The 19,634-nt window shown below is 33.5% G+C and overlaps 5 protein-coding genes across 9 annotated transcripts in view; 2 read left to right on the top strand and 3 right to left on the bottom strand.

Moving 5' to 3' along the window:
* The window catches only part of LOC129243930 (dual specificity protein kinase splA), a 76,415-nt gene extending 68,559 nt beyond the window's left edge, over positions 1 to 7,856 (bottom strand). For both annotated transcript variants that reach the window (XM_054881404.1, XM_054881401.1), the window contains exon 1: positions 7,450 to 7,856. The gene's annotated coding sequence lies outside the window, so the exon portion shown is untranslated. The remainder of the gene's footprint in view (positions 1 to 7,449) is intronic.
* A 193-nt stretch (positions 7,857 to 8,049) lies between these two features.
* LOC129245477 (zinc finger protein 277) lies at positions 8,050 to 9,810 on the top strand. Its single transcript, XM_054883656.1, has 3 exons — positions 8,050 to 8,473; positions 8,529 to 9,433; positions 9,488 to 9,810. The coding sequence occupies exons 1-3, from the start codon at positions 8,221 to 8,223 to the stop codon at positions 9,725 to 9,727; spliced, it is 1,398 nt and encodes a 465-aa protein (XP_054739631.1). The 5' UTR covers positions 8,050 to 8,220; the 3' UTR covers positions 9,728 to 9,810.
* Positions 9,803 to 10,734, bottom strand: LOC129245478 (pre-mRNA-splicing factor Syf2). The gene has a single exon (XM_054883658.1). The coding sequence runs from the start codon at positions 10,597 to 10,599 to the stop codon at positions 9,910 to 9,912; it is 690 nt and encodes a 229-aa protein (XP_054739633.1). The 5' UTR covers positions 10,600 to 10,734; the 3' UTR covers positions 9,803 to 9,909.
* A 1,592-nt stretch (positions 10,735 to 12,326) lies between these two features.
* On the top strand, positions 12,327 to 12,889 carry LOC129244783 (U7 snRNA-associated Sm-like protein LSm10). Its single transcript, XM_054882622.1, has one exon. The coding sequence runs from the start codon at positions 12,405 to 12,407 to the stop codon at positions 12,843 to 12,845; it is 441 nt and encodes a 146-aa protein (XP_054738597.1). The 5' UTR covers positions 12,327 to 12,404; the 3' UTR covers positions 12,846 to 12,889.
* An 8-nt stretch (positions 12,890 to 12,897) lies between these two features.
* LOC129244781 (putative fatty acyl-CoA reductase CG8306) overlaps positions 12,898 to 19,634 on the bottom strand; it is a 30,350-nt gene continuing 23,613 nt past the window's right edge. For all 4 annotated transcript variants that reach the window (XM_054882618.1, XM_054882621.1, XM_054882619.1 and 1 more), the window contains 8 exons: positions 18,683 to 19,133; positions 18,237 to 18,382; positions 18,010 to 18,119; positions 15,298 to 15,490; positions 13,831 to 13,968; positions 13,645 to 13,764; positions 13,319 to 13,576; positions 12,898 to 13,251 (listed from right to left, as the gene is read on the bottom strand). In XM_054882618.1, coding sequence (XP_054738593.1) covers positions 13,113 to 13,251; positions 13,319 to 13,576; positions 13,645 to 13,764; positions 13,831 to 13,968; positions 15,298 to 15,490; positions 18,010 to 18,119; positions 18,237 to 18,382; positions 18,683 to 19,133 — 1,555 coding nt within the window. In that variant the 3' untranslated portion in view covers positions 12,898 to 13,112. The remainder of the gene's footprint in view (positions 13,252 to 13,318; positions 13,577 to 13,644; positions 13,765 to 13,830; positions 13,969 to 15,297; positions 15,491 to 18,009; positions 18,120 to 18,236; positions 18,383 to 18,682; positions 19,134 to 19,634) is intronic.

Here is a 19,634-nt window from a genome sequence, read left to right as displayed (position 1 = left end):
TAAAAAAAACGCTAATGAAAAAAAATCCTCTTAATTGATCACCCTATAGATGCAGCCTAAAAAAATTACTATTTAACGTGGTTTACATGATGCAGGCATCTTTAGTCAATGGTTCCCTTTTCCCTTCTTCCAAACTGAAGATGGAGCTAAGTCGACCGTAAACTGGTGAACTGGTGAACGCTAAAGGTAAATCATTTCACGCTTTTTGGTTCGTTTACACAACAGTCGATTCGAATTTGAATTTATATCCAGCTAAAGACTGGCGCTTCGGCAGCATTTCTCAAACATTCTTAGGAAATATTTATGCTATTTTGCAATAACAACACTACTCTTTTTGGTTCCCACGCTAAGACGAATCGTCTGAAAGCCTACTTCCACCAAGAACTTAACTTCTATTAAAAGCAGCTTTTGCTGCAAAAATATTAACTCAAACAGCTGATTTTGGTTTCCATTTGAGGTGTGCTGAGAACAGACGCCTACCAAAGCTGTCGGTATTTTATTGTAAATTGGGTCGCAACTGCAAATTTTATGTTTTTGCTTGTGTTTTTAGCTATTATTATTTGCAAACAATAGTGGCATTTACTTTAGTTATTGCAGAAAAAATATATTTATGCAAAATAAATATAAAAGCAGACATTTCTTCCTACTAAATCTCTATCACACAAAAGCGAATTAATAATCTTTCTTTTGTTTGTATATTTACGCCACTGCCTGCGCCTGAAAGCATCTTTTACATTTTTTTTTTTTTACATTTTTGAGGAGATATGGAGATCTCTGTTAACTTAACATTTGCTCTTAGACCGGAAAGTTGCGCTAATAAAGTTTTTAAACACAGCTTTACATGCATTGATGCATCAACAATTGCAACTAAATTGAGCATTCAAATGTTATGCTTAGTTGTAGTTAAGTCCAAACAATAGTTAAGGCTCGATGGAATAAGCGGCAAGCTGATGATACACATCGCTTCAATAATTTTAAAAAACCCAAAATGATTTTACAAGCAGAAAACAAAATGTCCCCTTTCATAGACTTTTTTTTGTAAAAACTACATATCGTTTTCCGTGGAATGCCTCTCATATCAGAAGTTAAAATTAACCATTTTTACATTTTTTTGTTTGTTTACCAATTAATAACAAGAATAATGGCAAATGTAATGGTAAATGTTTACAGATAACGCAAATTGGAACTTTTACAGCAGGTAAAGGTTTTCCAAACACCACCATTGTGAGGGCACAAATCTTATCAGATAACGAAAAATAATAATAGTAATCAAAAAACAAAACAGGTAAATATTATTAATAAATTGGCGAGGCACACGGCAAACATTCAAAAATGCCAAGTGAGCCGATATGGACTAGTGTGTGTTGCACACATAGTTGTTTGTGCGAACATGCCTGGCATCACCCATTCTGAGAATTTCAACTTATCGCAAAACTACGTAAATAGGTATGTAAGGAAATACATATGCATATTAGGCCGGGTCGATTTGTGGGGAGGCAAAAAAATCGCTCATTGCTCTGTGAAAATCGTATTCTAGGGATCAAAATAAGAAACTTTGCCGAAGGAACCATACCTCTAAAACGAATTCTCATGTCCCCCAATTTGGGTCGAACTTTTTAGTTTCTTTTCTCATGTAAAGGCCAAAAATGGTGATATTTTGAAATGATTGTATGGGGAACCCCCCAGGGGAGTTCCAGGAGGTGTGCGAACTGGCATGGGTGGATCGGCCGTTCAAATTAGTGGGGGTCGGTCATACATTTGGAATCGATTGGAGCACTCTAAATGGGTCAAAGTGGGATTTTTCGTTCGACCCAAATTGGGGGGCATCAGAATTCGTTTTAGAGGTATGGTTCCTTCGGCAAAATTCTTATTTTGATCTCTAGAATACGATTTTCACAGAGCAATGAGCGATTTTTAAATCGACCCGCCCTAATGCATATGCATATGTACATATACAAATGAGCTAATATAAAAAATAAATATATGTGAATACTTTTTTGCACTTGCCTGATTATTTAACATTTTATCATTAATTTTGCGCTTCTTTTAGATAAGAGGAAATATAGAAGCAAGTTCTATGTTGTACACATATGCAGGTACGTAAGTATACCATATACCCTTGCAATTTGGGTATACGTTATATTTAATAGTGAAAGTGTTGGCATCTTTGCTTGGTATTGCGGGCGCCAAATGTACCACATTGAATGTGGCGAGGAAGTATTAATGCATGCTATCTAAGTTGCTTATCAATTTTTTGCATTATGCAATCATGCACGCACTGCCGAGCGTCTAAGCTTTTAGCAATGTCGCGACAGGGAGTCGTATACATAGCAAATACATAACTACTGCTCAAAAAGTATATTATCTTGTGAACGAAACGCGTTTGGTATATTGTCAAAATAATATTTTTTCTAGCTGTTACATTTGTCAATTGTTTAAATATCCGAGGGCAATCCGTCAGATAGTAGGTCTATTCATGTAAAAATTATTCAGTAACTTGCAGGAATTCGCTCTTAAAGAGAAAAATATCAAAAGAAGTACATACATGAACGCAAAACCAATAACAAAAATTAAATTGCAAATTTTACGCACAGCTGATTTAATTTTTGGTGGGAAAAATCACAAACATTTTAATTTCAGCTACCTCGTATTAAATTAAAAAAATTATAATAATGCAAAATAACGAGTTTAGCATCAAATGCTTTTATTTTGTCCACAATAATTTGCTCCAGAACACTTCATTGGCAATTAAAATTTTCTTCATATTTTCCTTGCTTCCGTCTATGCATGTATGCATATCTATCTTCTATATACATATATAAAATTCAAATTATGTATGTATCTATAGATCGACTTGCGTCCTAAACGCATAAACTGATCGTAACCAAATTTGAAACACGAACTGGATACCTTACCGGGATGGTCATGGGCTAAAAAATATTTTAATATATATAGGGGGCGTGGCACCTCCCATACAAATGGAATTTTTAACAGTCCATATTTCTGGAATTATTTACGTTAGACTACTGAAATTTGGTAAGGGGTTATATGACATTAATCCTTACCACATCCAGAAAAACTGCGTATAACAAAAAAGGGGGCGTGGCACCTCCCATACAACTGGAATTTTTTATAGTCCATATCTCTGGAAGTATTTAGGCCAGACCAATGAAATTTGGGAAGGGGTTATACGAGGTTAATCCCTATCCAAGAAAACTGAGAAAAACGAAAAAGGGGGCTTGGCACCTCCCATATAAATGCAATTTTTCATTGTCCATATCTCCGGAAGTATTTGGGCTAGACAACTGAAATTTGGTAAGAGATTATATAAGGTTAATACCTAACACCTGCATGAAACTGGTGATAGCTAGAAATGGGGCGTGACACCTCCTATACAAATGGGATTTTTCATACTGCATATCGACTGATGCTTAAAAAGGGGGCCATGATAATTATGCTGCGTAATTTGGATCCTCCACGTTTATGCAATGGCACAAGGCTTATCATCACGAAACTTTTACCGAATGTTATAGAAGCTATGGTTTTATCAGGAAATTTTGAAAACCACAAAGTTTTCATACAAAGAATTCCGATGATACCGACGGATATACCTTTCAATTTTAAACGCCTCCAATTTCCTATTAGACTGGCTTTCGCAATGTCCATAAATAAAGCTCAGGGACAATCATTAGCTGTAGCAGGAGTCAATCTAACCAACTCATGTTTTACCCATGGCCAATTATATGTAGCCTGCTCCAGAGTTGGCGCACCGAAAAACCTTTTTATTTATACTAAAAATAATATGACAAAAAATGTCGTATATACGATCGTTTTAAATAATACCTAAACTGACTTAAAAAAGTTAAAGTTGTTTTATTTACATTGCATACTTTTTGATAGAAATGTGGGGTGAAACCCACGGGTATAAGCTAGTATAATATATTGCCAAATTAGTTAATAACCAAGAAGTACAAGCATAAACATCATCAACAAATGCCTCCGCATCATCTGCATAAGATTATGGCCAGACACCATCAGTAATGACGCACTGTAAAGATTAACGAACGAGGAACCCATCCTTAGGCATATCAAACGCAAGCATCAAACCCCTTAGAGAAGGTCAATGCTGCGCAAACTAGCTGATGCCGTCATTGTTTGTTTGTTTGTTAACAGTAATAGTAGCCCCACCAGTGTCGGGCATATCACCGGTCGTCGTCGTCTAGCTCATCTAGGGGTAGGGCCAGGAAACATTATGTTTCGACGGGATGAGTCCAGAGGGAGAGAGGTGTTAGATGAGTCGGTTTTAGGGGGCATGTGAAAAGGTGGTCAGTGTCGTGCGGGGTGCCTTCACACGCCGGACATATGTTTGGTATGTCGGGATCGATTCTGGATAAGTAGGAGTTTAACCTGCTACAATATCCAGAACGTAATTGTGCCAGTGTTACACGTGTCTCACGAGGAAGCTGAAGCTCTTCATCTGCTATAGGTGGGGGTTGGACAACGATTACGGCATTCACAGGACGGGAGCTTAAGAAGGTGGTGACGGTCTCCCGGTGAATGTCGTTTATTGACTGTCTAAACACTGTCAGGTCCAGTAGATTTTGGTCAGTTTTGTCCTGGATTTCGTCAGCGTAGTTTAAAAGATGTCTCCTGACGTGCCTGGGAGGCGGCTCGGGCTCAAGCCGGTGTCTGCAGGGGTGAAACCTGTGGTAACATCCCAGCAGGAACTGCTTGCTGAACAGTTTGTTATGCTCCATTACTGCAAGCATTTATGCCTCGTTGTGAAGGTGTTAAACCGGGGACATCAGGAGGCAACCGGTCGCTGTCCGAATGGCCGTATTTTGGCATGTCTGTAGCTTTATCCACAGCGTGTCACTAGTTCCAGGCGACCAGACAGGCGCTGCATAGTTCAGAACCGGCCGACCAATTGTCTTAAATGTCGATAGCAACAGTTCTTTGTCTTTGCCCCAAGTGCTGCCGGCAAGCGATTTGAGGACCTTGTTGCGGTTTTGGACTTTAGTGGCAATTGCGGTTGTGTGCGCTGAGAAGGAGAGCAAACTGTTGAAGGTTACGCTCAAAATTTTGGGGTTGTTTACCGTCGGAATTGGTGTGTCGTCGACTTTTACCTTATGGGACAGCTTGACCTCCTTTGTCCAGGTGGTAAAGAGGGTCGCCGTGGATTTAGTGGGGGAAAGTTGGAGATTCCTCGCAGTGAAAAAGCGAGACATTCCCATGGCAACCGGTTCTACATTACCGGAATGACTCGGGTTTTTCCCGACGAAGGGCTGCCGCCCTGTCTAGTGAACAGCATATCTGATGCCGACATCTCATGGGACGGTGCAAAAACAACAGCACAAAACCGTGTACGATTGAAAAGTCTTGTCGAGGCCCTATCCTCCCGAGAGGAGTGAACAAGGAAACAAAAAAAAACAAGCATAAAACACTAAGGATATATTCAATGCTTTCGATTTGCTTTTCGGAAACTGCAGCAACGATGACTGGAAGCTGTGGCTCAGACGCCATTTTCCAATTCCTTTTTAATATATGACTTTAAATGAACTTTAAAAACCTTTTTCTAAAATATACAATTAAAATATATACTAAAATATATGTTTTCCCCATTTTAATCACCATTATTTAAATTCGGAACTTTGACTCAATTCATAAATTTATTTTAATTCGTATTTAAATTTATTTGCGATCAGCTGTTTTTCTCACTTACAAATTTTTACAAGTAAAAATTTATCCAGTAAAAACTTGCAACTTCCCCTCAAAATGAAATGTCATTTTGCGCTCTGACTTTCCCCTATCTTGCAAGTTTTTTGGATGCATGAACACCAAAACTTGATAGTTACAAATTATTTGCTTCATGAACACACCTAATTTTGGCGTAAAATAAGGAAAGAGTCTGTCTGAAATTATGTGTTTCTAATTTCATACGCAGAAACACTTGCGGAGATTCCCTGTGGTGTCCTATGAACAAAACATTAAGGGCCGAAGAGTCTCTAGGACCAGAAGCAAGTGTCGCAGTTAAAAGCAAATCAGAGGTTTAAGTTGAGGAAATATGAGCTCTCGCTCAGTTAAAATCGCAATGACATGTATTGACTGAGCAGATGTTTGGGCTATTAAGATTTTTCGGGATAGGTTAAAGTTTAAATGTCCGTATCAGCCAGATGCAAACTCAACATCCTTATTAATATTTTTAAGCGCTTTTATTTTGCTTGACTTGTTCCCTTACGGGAACACTCTAGTTTTCACAACTAATTTATTAACACTGAGCAACCATTGATCAAATATTCTGTTAAAACCGTTGAACAATTTCTTCTTGTTATAAAAATATTTATTAGAATTTTCCACTCTTATTTCAATAAATTTTTTTCCAAATAAAAGAACTCCCAAGCTAATTGCAATTATGGATGAATTTAAATAATCAAAATTAAGAATGCAACAATGCATGCAAATCTACATGCACACATATGTATGTATGTGCGTACATATAAACAGACTTGCACTTAAAAAACAAACGCAGCAATAAAAAATAAGCATACAAGAATCACTTCTCCCAATCACTGGCTCCATACAAAATAAAAGTATTTAAAAGAGTAAATAAAACCAATGAAAACAAAGAAATTATACCTAAGTGCGTTGAAAATCCAGCTTTAACTCGTTCAGCGTAATTGTGTGTAGTGCTTTATTGCCTTTGTATTTATTTTTATGTGTAGTATATATATACAAACTGTAATAATACAACACATTGAAGTGTAAGAGGACAAGCAATTTCTTTATTCCTCTAATGTTGAAAAATCTCCTCTCGCTCAATCCTCCGTGCGAGATTATTGGTCTCCTCAAATCCGCAAATTTTGCAAGTACATACACACATATGGAAATGCATGCACTTATGTACATATTTATATACAATCAAACTTGCGTGTATCACGTTAAATGCTTATCGTAGTCCTACTTTTTATACAATAAGAGGGATTGGCGAATTTTGTTTGTTAAGAAAAAAGTCGTTTGCACACCTTATCGTTGTCTGTCATTTCCTGCTGCTTTGTTGAATGACGTTGATAAATATCCAGTGCGTAGAGCAAAAGGCACAAGATAAAATGGAATTTGTAGCAATATTTAAAGACAAAGACGGCATCTACTTTGATGCGGTGCTTTGACCATTCCGCCCGCATGTGTGCTGAAGTTTAGCCACCCAGCCCCTAAACATAATTCAACTTAGCATAATATTGGAGACGAGAATAGCGATCGTGTGCTCTCCCGCAGGTGCGCAAGGTATAATTTATTTAGGCAGGCGCGACAAATTTATAGGTAATAATGACAGCCATTATTTGCAATCGAAAAATAAATATGTAAATAATTGAATTTTACTGTCCGCCGAAAGAGAAATCTCTAAACTGAGTAATGAAATATTTTCAAAAAAGAAATATTAGAAAAACTTACCCCAATTAGATTACTGTCGATAGTTGCAGAATTTAAAATCTAGTTGAAATTAAAAATTTTCCAAAATCTGATGTGCAGTTTTTGTAATTTTTTTCTTAAGTTTATCACTACCGTCTGTTGCTTTCACAATTCTTCGATTTATGTTTCTTTTTGTCGTTTCTGCTGCGATTGCGTTTTATGTGTCTTTTATGCGATATCTTTTTTCACTTTCTACATTATTCAAATATTTTGTTTAATTTTCTATTCACCAAGTTTGTAAGTTTACAAACTTTTTATTCTATATTTCCATCAAAAACGATTATTTCGCGAACCGAAATATATTTTCAACCAGTGGAAATTAAGTGAAAAAAGTTTCCATTTTTTTCTGTTGCTGCACGTCTGTCATCATATGACGTTTAAAATCTCCACAAAAAGGTGTAGAGTTGAGATCGACGACGAATGTGGTAGAAGAGCAAACGAAAAACCCAAATCCACTGCAATTAATTAATTCCCAAAATGGCAGTTCTGCGTGCTGAGCATTTCTATAATATTATATTATAGTGTAATATGCTAAAAATATCCTATTAATGTGTAGTGGGTCTTTCTTTTTCTGTATAAATATATTTGTCTACTCAATAGCTTAAATCTTGTTAATGGTTTTCCCTTTTTGTTATCGAACAACGGTCTATTGTAACTGACCCCACACAGCTGTGTTCTGTTGACATTTTTGCATGGTGCTGTTGTCTACAAATTATTAGCCTAGTTTATAGGGCAGTGAGCCCCTATTGCAAAATGGACAAGAAACACCTTGATCACGAAGTACTGCCTGCCTTATCTTTCAGCCAAAAAGCAACACAGCCCTACGAAAGCAATCTTGAGCCAACAGAAATACAATGTGTTCAGTGCAGTGATGTTTATGAGTTTCAGACGGCCAAAGATGACTATCTCGCGCACCTATTTATGGAGCACCGTTTGGTTATAGCCGATGTGGAGGATATTGCGTTGCTCGATGAATACCTGAAATATTGGCAGAAGGAACTAACAGGTTTGTTTAATTATCTTAGTTCATTGTGAACATTAAGCAACTTTCCTTGTCATAGGCCATAAGTTGGAGGAATATTGCACGACTATGCTTTTGGACCAGTTACCAGATGGAACGCCAGCGAAAAATGAAAGATACTACCTGCTCAGCGATATACTGCCCAAAGATTATGAATTGCGCCACAATCTCCAGCAAAAGCGCTTGGAACGTGTACTCGCACAACATCAGTTCGAACGAACTGATCGCAATTTCACGAAAGAGTGCCTTTATTGTCGTGATATTATAACTGGCCTGCGTTCTGACTTCTTGGAACACTTATTCAATAAACACTTTTTGCAATTAGGCAAACCCGAAAACTTGGTTTATATCGATGAGTTGCTGGCCAAAGTGCAATACAATCTGGAAAATTTGATATGCCTCTATTGTGAAAAGATTTTCAAAGATCGCTCCACATTGAAAGAGCACATGCGCAAGAAAGCACATAAACGCATCAATCCTAATAATGTTCACTATGACCGTTATTTTCTACTGAACTATCGCAACGAGAAACCTCAGCCACAGCAATATAGCAAACCGCAAATTTCAAAAAAGAGAATACACAAAAGAGTTAAGGGTCCAGAAGCAGCAACGGTAGAAGTGCGTTCACCTGAACTGGCCACATCACCAGAGGCTGATTTTGAACGACGCTTTGCAGTGCGTAATCAGAGTGATGAGAGTGATTCAGACTGGTCTGACTGGGATGATGATATCGGAAATATGACTCCGCTTAATTGCCTCTATTGTAAGCAACAAGAAAAAAGCTATGAAACTTTAAAAACTCATATGCTGACAACACATGGCGTTAATTTTGAGGAAGCGTTGCAAGACTTAAACTTTTATCAGAAAATCAAAGTGGTGAACTACGTTCGGCGGCAAATATGCCTTTTTCGATGTGTCAGCTGCAATTTGCGTTGCGAGGATGAAGTAAGTAGTGTAGAAATTTATATTCGGAACAATAATAAAGCATAACAATTCCAGGAGATGTTGCTGCAACATATGGCAACCGAACAACATTTCAGTTGTGGTACTAAGAAGCAATGGGACAAACCAGAGTACTTCTTCCCAACCTATGAAGATGACAGTCTATTATGTGTGCTTGATGATGGTGTAAACGATGATATGGAGGAAAATGTTGTTCCTGTTATATCCGAAGATACAATCGCGCAGGTAAATAAAGACGCTGAACGTCTCTCATTGGAGAACTTTCCATATTTGTAAATAACGCGAAGTAAATTTTTCTACCTGCCAATTAGGAACAAACCATTACTTATAATATAAAATTACACGAAATAATTATGTACAACAAATTGTTAATTTTATTATTATATCTACAACTATTTCGGTTACAACTTAACTTAGTAGACAGAGAATATTGATTTTGCAAAATTGACAGCACTCGCTTAAATGGCAGTACCACGTTCCAAGTTCTGTTTGATCTCCGCTGTATGCTCGCCGTAGAAACGATGCAGTTTCTTGTTAAATTTAGAGTTGCGTTCGTTGATGAAATCAACATCGGCATCATCGTTGTAGGTACGTCGTCTCGAATATTTCTTTCTGCGTTCTATTTGTTGCTCCAAATCCTTAGCCATATTATCAATAGATGATTTCTTATCTTTAACTAAGCCCTGTAATATTGTGTTGGGACCTCCGTAAAATGCTTCACCTAATTCCTTTTTCTGTTGTTCATATTTGGCCATGTCACGTGGCGGCAAATTTTTCACCAAACGGTTGTATTGCCGTGCTGTTTGTGCTTCGAATGTGGAAAATCCCAAATCCGGATTCTTTTTACGCTTTTTTTTCTCTATGCGTTCAGCATCAATTGCCGACACCGACAGTAATTTTAAGCGGTCATAATCTTTGCCTTCTTGTTTGGCTTCCTCTCGTGCTTTCTCATCTGCCAGCAGCCACTCTGCTTGTCGTTTACGTGCTTCCCAGTTGTTTGGCAACTTCTTGCGAGCATCCTCTGCTATCACTTCATGGTGGTTCTGTGTACGCGCCTCCTGTCGTTGTTTGTGTAGTTCACGCAAACGTTCTTTACGCTCGGCTAACTTCTCGGCCGCGGTTTTCTCAGTTACCTTATCCGCTCCCATCTTATTTACGTTTGGGAAAAAGGAGTAATCAATAACTTAATAATACTTCTTTCGACTAATTCTTTGTCTTATTTTTGCCAGCGTAATTTACAACTTTTATTTACTACCTGCTTCTTAAAAATTGAGCATTCACAATTAACGTTGGAACAATGTGAACTACGTTGTCATTTATAATTCGCTGTTTTCATTAATGACTACTCACAAGGCGAATTCAAACAGTGGGCGAATTTAAGGATGATATCCTACTAGAAAAGCTGAGATTTTTGCTTCGGTGATTCTTGTTTTCAAAATTATGTGTTTTGTTTAAATGTGTGTTTATGCGTGGTCTCAGCTATGTATATAACACGTCGTTTTCTCATTCTTGTTTATGTAGTAAATATGCGATTTATGGAAGTTTTTACTTTTTTATCTTTTAAAGTTGTAAACACAAACGGTGCTGCCATTATTTAATATTAAAATGCATGCAAACCCAACAAAATCACACACGTTTCCACAACAGTCGGTTCTACGTTACCGAAACGACCCGGATTTATATCCGGTCAAGGACTGTCAGTCCAGCAGCATTCCCCGTATGTAAGTATGGGGAATGTTTATGCTGTTACAACAACAGAATCACACTGCTAAAGAAGCACTCAAATGGATTTGATTTATGTGTGGTTTATTTGTATGGGATTTGCCAAGAGATTTTGGTGGTGTTTGCGCTTAAAGAATTTCAAAGATATCCAGCCTGATCGGTATAACTAAACTTAAAAACATATACGCAGCAAATGATTTAAATTTAGAAATGAAATTATATAAAGAATGTCAAAATGAGATACTTAGCACCATGATTGTAGTGCTTTTGCTTTTATTATTTATTTTCACAAGTAATTCGCCTTGAGAAGTGATCAGCTGATTTTAAAAATAAGTATCACTTTTACTAGAACAAAGTACGTGTAAACGTTGTTGTTGCTCAAATGCTACCACCTATTTAAATTCGCCTTGATGATGTTGCTAGAATAGCTCTTTCTTTTTTTTCTTTCCTTTTGGATGCTTGAATGCATGAATTTCGTGGCAAGTAGTTAGCTGATGTTGACATCCAAACAACCAAATTGCAAAAACAATTACTGCTACTAGTTAGCAAGAATTTGGGTAGATACATTTTTCTGCGTTAATTCTCAAGCGAGAAATCACTAGTGAATACCACCACCGGAGGAAATTATAAGAAAAATAAAAAGTTAGCGATGAGCTTATTATTTTTTTATTAAGTTTTTACCTTAGTCAAAAACACAACCATAAGTTATTTTTGTAATGTTTCCCCGAAATATCTTTAGTATAAAATCGATATATACATATTTATTTAATACTACTTGTAACACAAGAGTTCGGAGAAGAGCTTTACTCGATAAGTAGATTATTTTAATTGGAATCTTATGCGATTAAAGGCTCGCATATAAAATATCTCTGTGATAACTGTTTCGTTTACGATGAATTTGACAGATCGCCGGTAATATAAACGGGGAATAAGATGGGATAATTGTTTGACAAAGCAGATATTAAAATGCTAAGGAAAGATAATTTGCTCTAAAATCTATAAATTCTTTATTTTATCTGAAACTTACGTTTGTTTGTAACAGTTACTGCTGTAGTTTCATGCAAAGAATTGCTTAATACAATAATGTGAGATCTGTTTTTGAGAAGTTATTGTGAATGGTTCTCTCCACTTGAAACATTTGCCACTGTGAAGAAACACACAGAATTATTGAACTGTCAAATTGGCACGGCATCTGGTTTAAAGCAAATAATTGTTTTCCAAAACTAAAAATATGCAAAAAGCCAGCGCAAAGGAAACTTTTCTTGTTACCAACACTCTCAACTGTTTACCATTTCTATTAGATGGCCATTCCGTATTAATAGATTTACGAAATGAAATTTCTGTAGCCGGTAGGATTGATGCTTCTGGAACGGATGGCTTCATGAACATTCACTTGACTGACGTCGTATTGATTGACCGCAATGGACTACAATATCCCTTCGAAGAGTTCATGGTACGACCACGCATGATACGTCAAATCCACATACCTTCTCATATAGAGGCTGAAAGGGCGATTCGCGATTGGTTAGATCATGGACGCAAACCAATTAGGAAAATTCCACTACAACGCAAAGGAAAAATGACTTTCAAACAAAAGCGCGCCGAAACACGACACAAGGAAGTGCTGAGTGAAATAGAAAGATCAAAACAGCAGCAAAGTAGCGGAACCTAAAACAGGAAACTGTAGCAAATAATTTGACTGTTTTCTGTTAATCCATTGCACATTTCATACAATAACTATTTTATTCAATTAGCATTTAAATATGCACATACATAAGTACAGTTTATAAACCAAACCTAGAAGTTAAGTGAAATGAAAAATTCATAAAATTATTAATTCAAATAAATACTTGTGTATGCAATTACACAGAAATAAGAAATGCAAAGCGAATCCATGCAAGATTCAATTAAAGAAAAAATGTAACTGTTTAATTGGTGCCTAAATGAGTCCCATAAGGAAGTACGCAACGGGTAGTATTAATGCCGCCTTGGCGTTAGAGAGGCCAAAAGCAACGATGACTAGCTTCCATATGCCATAGTAGAAAGCCAACTGCAGGGCGACGTGTAATGCGAGCAGTCTACCATACAAAATAACAAAAAAATGTAATGAGTTCAGATATTAATTGCTTTGCTTTGATTGCATACATCTTATCCTTCTTTCTAGCAGCCGACAATGTCTTCGTTGACTCTTTGCTTAGATACTGACGCACACCCAAGATAGTGTTAAGGAAGTAATCATCCCAAGCCAGATCGCCAATGTCTATGAAAAATATTTCACGATCGCGTGGATCCATTTGCTTCGAAAGTGCCAACGTATGTTTGCTGTCATAATGCCATTCGGTGAAAATGAACTTCTCTAAAGTATTCAATGAATTCCACACGCTCTTGTGCAGGCGAATGAGGCTGAGGCGAAGAAGTAAAAATAAAAGTAAATGAAAAATGCACGGTTTAAAATGGGCCATTATACTTACATAGGTCTGCCGCCGCTTAGCTTAGTGACCAAATCCAAAAAGAAGCCGGGTATAAAATGGAAAAGTATAGCGCCCAAGCGAAAGAGGAATAGACTCTTGACAAGCTTTAGATTTGGATACCTGCCAGAGAACAATTATTTAGTTAGTGAAAAGGAAAAAGAAAATAATAATAATAGGGGAAATCACCAAACAGCTGAAACCAAAGGATATTCGTGAAGGAATGCATTAATTTTATTGATTAAGAACTCGAAGCGGAATGGCTTGTAGGTGCTGGACGTAAGATGGAAGATTTGTAACTCAGCTGGCTTGCCGGCGTTTTTGACTCTGAAAATAAAGAAAAAATAGTAATTTAATAAGAAGGAAATAAAAGGAATTGTGAAATTAAAGCAAAAAAAAAAAAATAATAATAATTAAACTAAAAGACCAAAAAAAAATTATTAAACTAAAAGAACAAAAAAAGGACAGTCCGTTCTACGTTAACGGAACGACCCGGATTTACTATATATTCGGCCAAGGACTGTCACTCCAGCAGAACTTCCCGCACATGTATGGGGAATGGTTTTGCTGCTACAACAACAACAAAATGAAAGAAAAAAATATTAAACTAACAGAACAAATCAAAATGCAATAAAATCTGAAAGGAGCTTATTTTCAATTGAAAATCAGTTAAAGAGTATTTTGCTTGCTTATATTGAGGTAATTTATCCTATTTACATATACCCCCTTATTTTTATTCTTATCGTATTCTTAAAAACAAAAAAAAATAATGTGGCGGGAAACAAGGATGATCGTTTATCCCACGGATTTATAACCGTTTTGGGCACCGAAGGCGTAATTCCCTCCATCTTTTAATCTACCTACTCTCGCATAAACGGACTTTCCCAAATGAGGATAAATCCGGCCAAAGAGAGTGGCCTTACAATTATAAAACCTTACTTAATAAATTTCTGCAATCAAATAATAATCTAACTACTACTGCTTGTTCTGGGTTTCGAACATGCGCACAATGTAAATAATTTGTCCGTACACCTTAACAAGCTGAGCTAAACCATAACTCTGTCATATATTGAACTTAGTGAGACACTATGCGTTTGCTAAACCCACCACAGCACTAGCGCAATAATAGAAGATGGTGAATATGTGTGCACAAGATATTGCATGCTTTTAGGCGCGAGTGATGGAAATGCATGCACGTTAAAACAACAACAAAATAATGTGGAGGGGAATAAACTTACTAATTTTATAATATTTACATGAAATAAAAATAAGAAAAAAAATGTTATGCGAGTAGTAAGTGAGTATTTATATATGCTATTTTTGTATATGCTATGCAATAATTAGCGTGTTGCAGAGCGCATTCAAAGGTGTTAAGCAAATTGTAATATTTTTAGCAATATCTGACTCTTAATTGACATGAAATTACTGAAGAATTTACAAAGTAAACAAAAAAAAAACACACTGCGTAAATCTGAATATGTATGTATGCACCCTAAACTGTTTGTGTGTGTGTAAAAATCAAGCTATAGAGAAGTGCAAATAGTTGCGTGACCGCTTTTTAGCTATTTCTTATTTTACTGCCGGCTTTATTTAATAGGCAGTGATTTTGCCTCTTCTAGAAGTGTTTCCACTTTTAGTTAAACAAACTTTACTTACTTGAGCGCATTTACATAGTAACCGGTTGCGATAATTGCATTCACCACCACATCGACAGGTATGTAATCCATGATGATAGTCGGATCCAAAGGCAAACGGCGCAAAATGCCACGAGACGCGCCCATGAAGAAGCCTTGTGGGCCATTCTTGGAAATTGTCCAGCCGGGTATGGGCTGTTTCCAGGCAGCCGTGACTGGGCGGGAGAAGAAAGGGGAAATTAAAATATGTTACGTAGAAGTTCGTTGAAAGCCATACATAAAATAAAAGAAAATTAATATAGGAAATTATAATTAAATGTACTTTAATTGACTGAATAAAAAGATAATAGGCAAACATTTATTAATTAAGATAAGTCAAAATATATTTAAAAAAATTACATGAAAAAAATAAAGTAAAAAAATAAAAAATACTAAATTAAATTAAAAAATAAATAACTTAAAATAATATAATAAAACTAATGTAAATAGTAATAAAAATTAAAATAAATAACAATTAAAATAAAATTTAATTTAATAAACAAAAATATAGCACAAAATTAGTATTTAATTAAAATAAGCCGAATTGTATTAAAATAAAAAAAATATACATAAAATGAAATAAAATAAAACAAAAAAGTAAAACAAAGTAAACTAAAATAAATAAAAAAATCAAACCAAAGTAAATAATAATAAAAATAAAGCTTAATTTCCAAACAAAAATATAACACTAAATTAGTATTTAATTAAAATAGGTCAAAATATATTAATATAACAAAAAGAAACACAAAAAAAAAATAATAATTAAGTAAAAAAATAAAATAAAATAAATTAAAAAAGCAAATAAATAATTTCAAACAAAATAATGAAACTAAAGTAAATAATAATAAAAGAGATAATAATAAAATAAATAAAAAAGTAATATTTAAAATACAACAAAATTTAATTTAATAAACAAAAACATAATATAAAATTATTATTTAATTGAAATATTGTATTGAATAATTGTATTAACAAAAAAACAAATAATAATAAATGGAAATGAAAAAAAAAATAAATGAATATGAAAAAAAAAATTAAAAATATATAAATAAAAAAAATTAAATAAATATATAATTTCAAATAAAATAATTAAACTGAATTTAATAATAATAAAAATAAATAATAATTAGAATAAGATTTAGTTCATAAACAAAAATATACCACAAAATTAATATTTAATTTAAATAAGTCGAAATATATTTAAGTAAAAATTAAATAAATTAAATAAAAATAAATTCAATAAAGCAAAAAAAACATTAACTACAAAATAAACAAATAATTTAAAATAATAAAATTAAGATAATGCAAATAACCATAAAAGTTTAAATAAAAAAATAAATAAATAAAATGAAATGAAAAAATAAAATTAAAAATTAATTAAACTAAAGTAAAATAAAATAAATTTAATTTAATAAACAAAAATTGAACATAAAATTAGTATTTAATTAAAATAAGTCGAAATATATTAAAATAAAAAAATTTAATAAAATTAAATAAAATTAAAAAATAAAAAACAATGAAAAATATATAAATAAAAGAAATTAAATAAATAATTTCAAATAAAATAATTAAACTAAATTAAATAATAATACAAATGAAAATAAATAATAACTAAAATAAAATTTAATCTAATATTCAAAATTATAACACAAAATTAGTATTTAATTAAAATAAGTTGAAATATATTAAAATAAAAAACAAATCAAGAAAATTAAATGAAACAAATTAAAATAAAGTAAAATAAAATAAAAAATAAAAAAGGAAATAAATTAAAAATAAAAAAATAATTAAAAATAAACTAATTATACTAATGTAAATAAAAAGTTAATAAATAAAATAAAATAAAACCGCAAGTAAAAAAATTTAATTTAAGTAAAATAAAAAAAGTAAGCTAGAAAATAAATAAATAATATTAAACAAAAATTAAGTTTAAAATAAAATAAATAAAAATTAAGTTTTAATAAAATAAATAAATAACAAATAAAAATTAAGTTTTAAATAAAATAAATAATAGTAAATAAAAATTAAGTTTTAATAAAATAAACAAAAATTAAGTTTAAATAAAATAAATAAAAATTAAGTTTAAATAAAATAAATAAAAATTAAGTTTTAATAAAATAAATAAAAATTAAGTTTAAAATAAAATAAACAATAATAAACAAAAATTAAGTTTTAATAAAATAAATAAAAGTTATATTTAAAATAAAATAAAAAAATTAAGTTTTAATAAAATAAATACAAATTAAGTTTAAATAAAATAAATAAAAATTAAGTTTTAATAAAATAAATAAAAATTAAGCTTAAAATAAAATAAACAATAATAAATAAAAATTAAGTTTAAAATAAAATAATTAAAGTAAAATACAAAATAAATTAAAACCAAATAAAAAAATTAAAAATTAAGTTTAAAATAAAATAGAATAAAACCAATTTGGTTTGAATTAAAAAAATAAAAATATTATAAAAAATTGACTTTCAATTAAAACAAGACAAAAGATATTATTTAAAACAAAATAATACAAATTTGAAAAAATTAAACAAAATAAACTAAATGAAAAAAACGTTTTTAACTAAATTCAATACAAAAAATATAAGTACATTAAACACACTAAGTAAAATAAATTAAAAAAAAAAAATAAAAAAAAAAAAAAAAATAAAAAAAAAATAAAAATAAAAAAAAAAATCGTATTCTTACTCATGCTTGGTCGCACAATGCCACATGGAAAACGTGAGGCCACATTGGCCACCTCATGCTCGGCTAAGTGTTTGGTGAACGTGTACGTGTTCGGATGATCTTTCAATAGTCTATTGATAAAAAAAATTAAAAAAATAAGAATTTGCACATGCACATAAAATTGTTTTTTTTTTTTTATTTTGCATAATTAAGCTTCATTTCATACTGCATTAAGAACTACCGCTTACTTGGGCTCTAACTCCTTGAGTGCTTCATCGCTTAGTGTTTCAGCCAAATGTATCACCTTTTCCGGGTCATCGGGTGAGGGGTACAGTTTTTCTTCAACTTCGGTGATGTAAGAGTTCACATAAGCGCTAGAGACATGAACGAGGGCCTGCCATAAGTAAAGACATAAAAAAAATCAAATTGAAAAAATAAATAAAATCAAAGGAAACACCAACAACTAATACGCATTAAAAGACATTTCCACGACATTCGGTTCTACGTTACCAAAACGACCCGGTTTATATCCGGTCAAGGACTGTCACTGCAGCAGCATTCCCCGTATGTAAATATGGGGAATGTTTATGCTGCTACAACAACAACAACAACGCTAAACGACTCTTAATATTTATTATTTTTATTTTTTGTTCATTTTAACATCTTGCACATCATCAGCCCGCCACCAACTCACCTCCAATTTCGTCAACTGCTTACACAACTCCACCACTCGCCGTGTGCCAAGCAAATTAATATTTGTGGTCTCTTTGAGCGATTGGAAGAAATCCAAAGTGGCTGCCGAGTGGAAGACCACGTGCACATTGTCGATCAACACCTGACGCTCTGCTTCGGAAATGCCCAAATGCTCTTGACCCACATCACCTTCAATGGGCACAATCTTATCGAAACGCTTTTCATCGATTTTCGATTCTCTGAATTTGTCGAAAACGGAGTTCTTGCGTATATCTTCCAAGCGTTGCGCCACACTTTTGCCTTTTTTCGGGCGCATCAACAGGTAAACGGTGCCAATTTCGGGTATATCACGCAGCAGTTTTTCCACAATGGTGACACCCACAAAGCCGGTGGCGCCGGTAATGAAGACATTTTTGCCCTTGTAAAAGGCTTTGATGGGAGAAGCGAGGTTGCTGGAAAAGAGGAGGCAGATATTAATGATTTATTTATTAAAATTAATAATTCAAATTTGAGATTTTTATTTATTGTTCGTTTAAGAATGGATAACTTCAGTTCAACTGAGAATTTCAGGCGCATAAAGTGGGAAAAAATTCTAAATATTTTTTTCTTGTTGAAATTTATGGGAATGGTTGGTTAACAGGAAATCCAAGGGATTAGTTTTAAAATAGTTTTTGAAGCGGTTCCAAAATTTGTTGCGATGCGTCCCGATAGATATGGTGCTGCATGCACGAGTAGAGACGAGAAATTTTAGAACAACTAAAGTCTACGATAAAATTTTAATTTTTCAAGATTTTATCTAAAATTTCGCTTGGGATCGAAAGCAGTAGTGCCGTGAATTAGATTCCATCAAAATTGGAGTATTTTGAGAATGAAACTTATTTTTCGTTAGATTGGCTATTTTTTACTTTATCGATAGTTTAGAATAATTTGGAAAAACACTTGAAAATTACTAT

Source organism: Anastrepha obliqua, chromosome 4, assembly GCF_027943255.1.
Source record: "Anastrepha obliqua isolate idAnaObli1 chromosome 4, idAnaObli1_1.0, whole genome shotgun sequence".
Classification (NCBI taxonomy): domain Eukaryota; kingdom Metazoa; phylum Arthropoda; class Insecta; order Diptera; family Tephritidae; genus Anastrepha; species Anastrepha obliqua.
Note: the sequence above shows the minus strand (reverse complement) of the source record. Positions and strands in the feature narration are given on the sequence as shown.

What these genes read in the sequence shown, in the direction of transcription:
- LOC129245477 (XM_054883656.1), top strand. Translation starts at nt 8,221, where the DNA reads ATGGACAAGAAACACCTTGATCACGAAGTACTGCCTGCCTTATCTTTC. An exon ending in TTGGCAGAAGGAACTAACAG is followed by an intron (nt 8,474 to 8,528) that starts GTTTGTTTAATT and finishes TCCTTGTCATAG; the next exon opens with GCCATAAGTTGGAGGAATAT. An exon ending in ATTTGCGTTGCGAGGATGAA is followed by an intron (nt 9,434 to 9,487) that starts GTAAGTAGTGTA and finishes TAACAATTCCAG; the next exon opens with GAGATGTTGCTGCAACATAT.
- LOC129245478 (XM_054883658.1), bottom strand. Translation starts at nt 10,599, where the DNA reads ATGGGAGCGGATAAGGTAACTGAGAAAACCGCGGCCGAGAAGTTAGCC.
- LOC129244783 (XM_054882622.1), top strand. Translation starts at nt 12,405, where the DNA reads ATGCAAAAAGCCAGCGCAAAGGAAACTTTTCTTGTTACCAACACTCTC.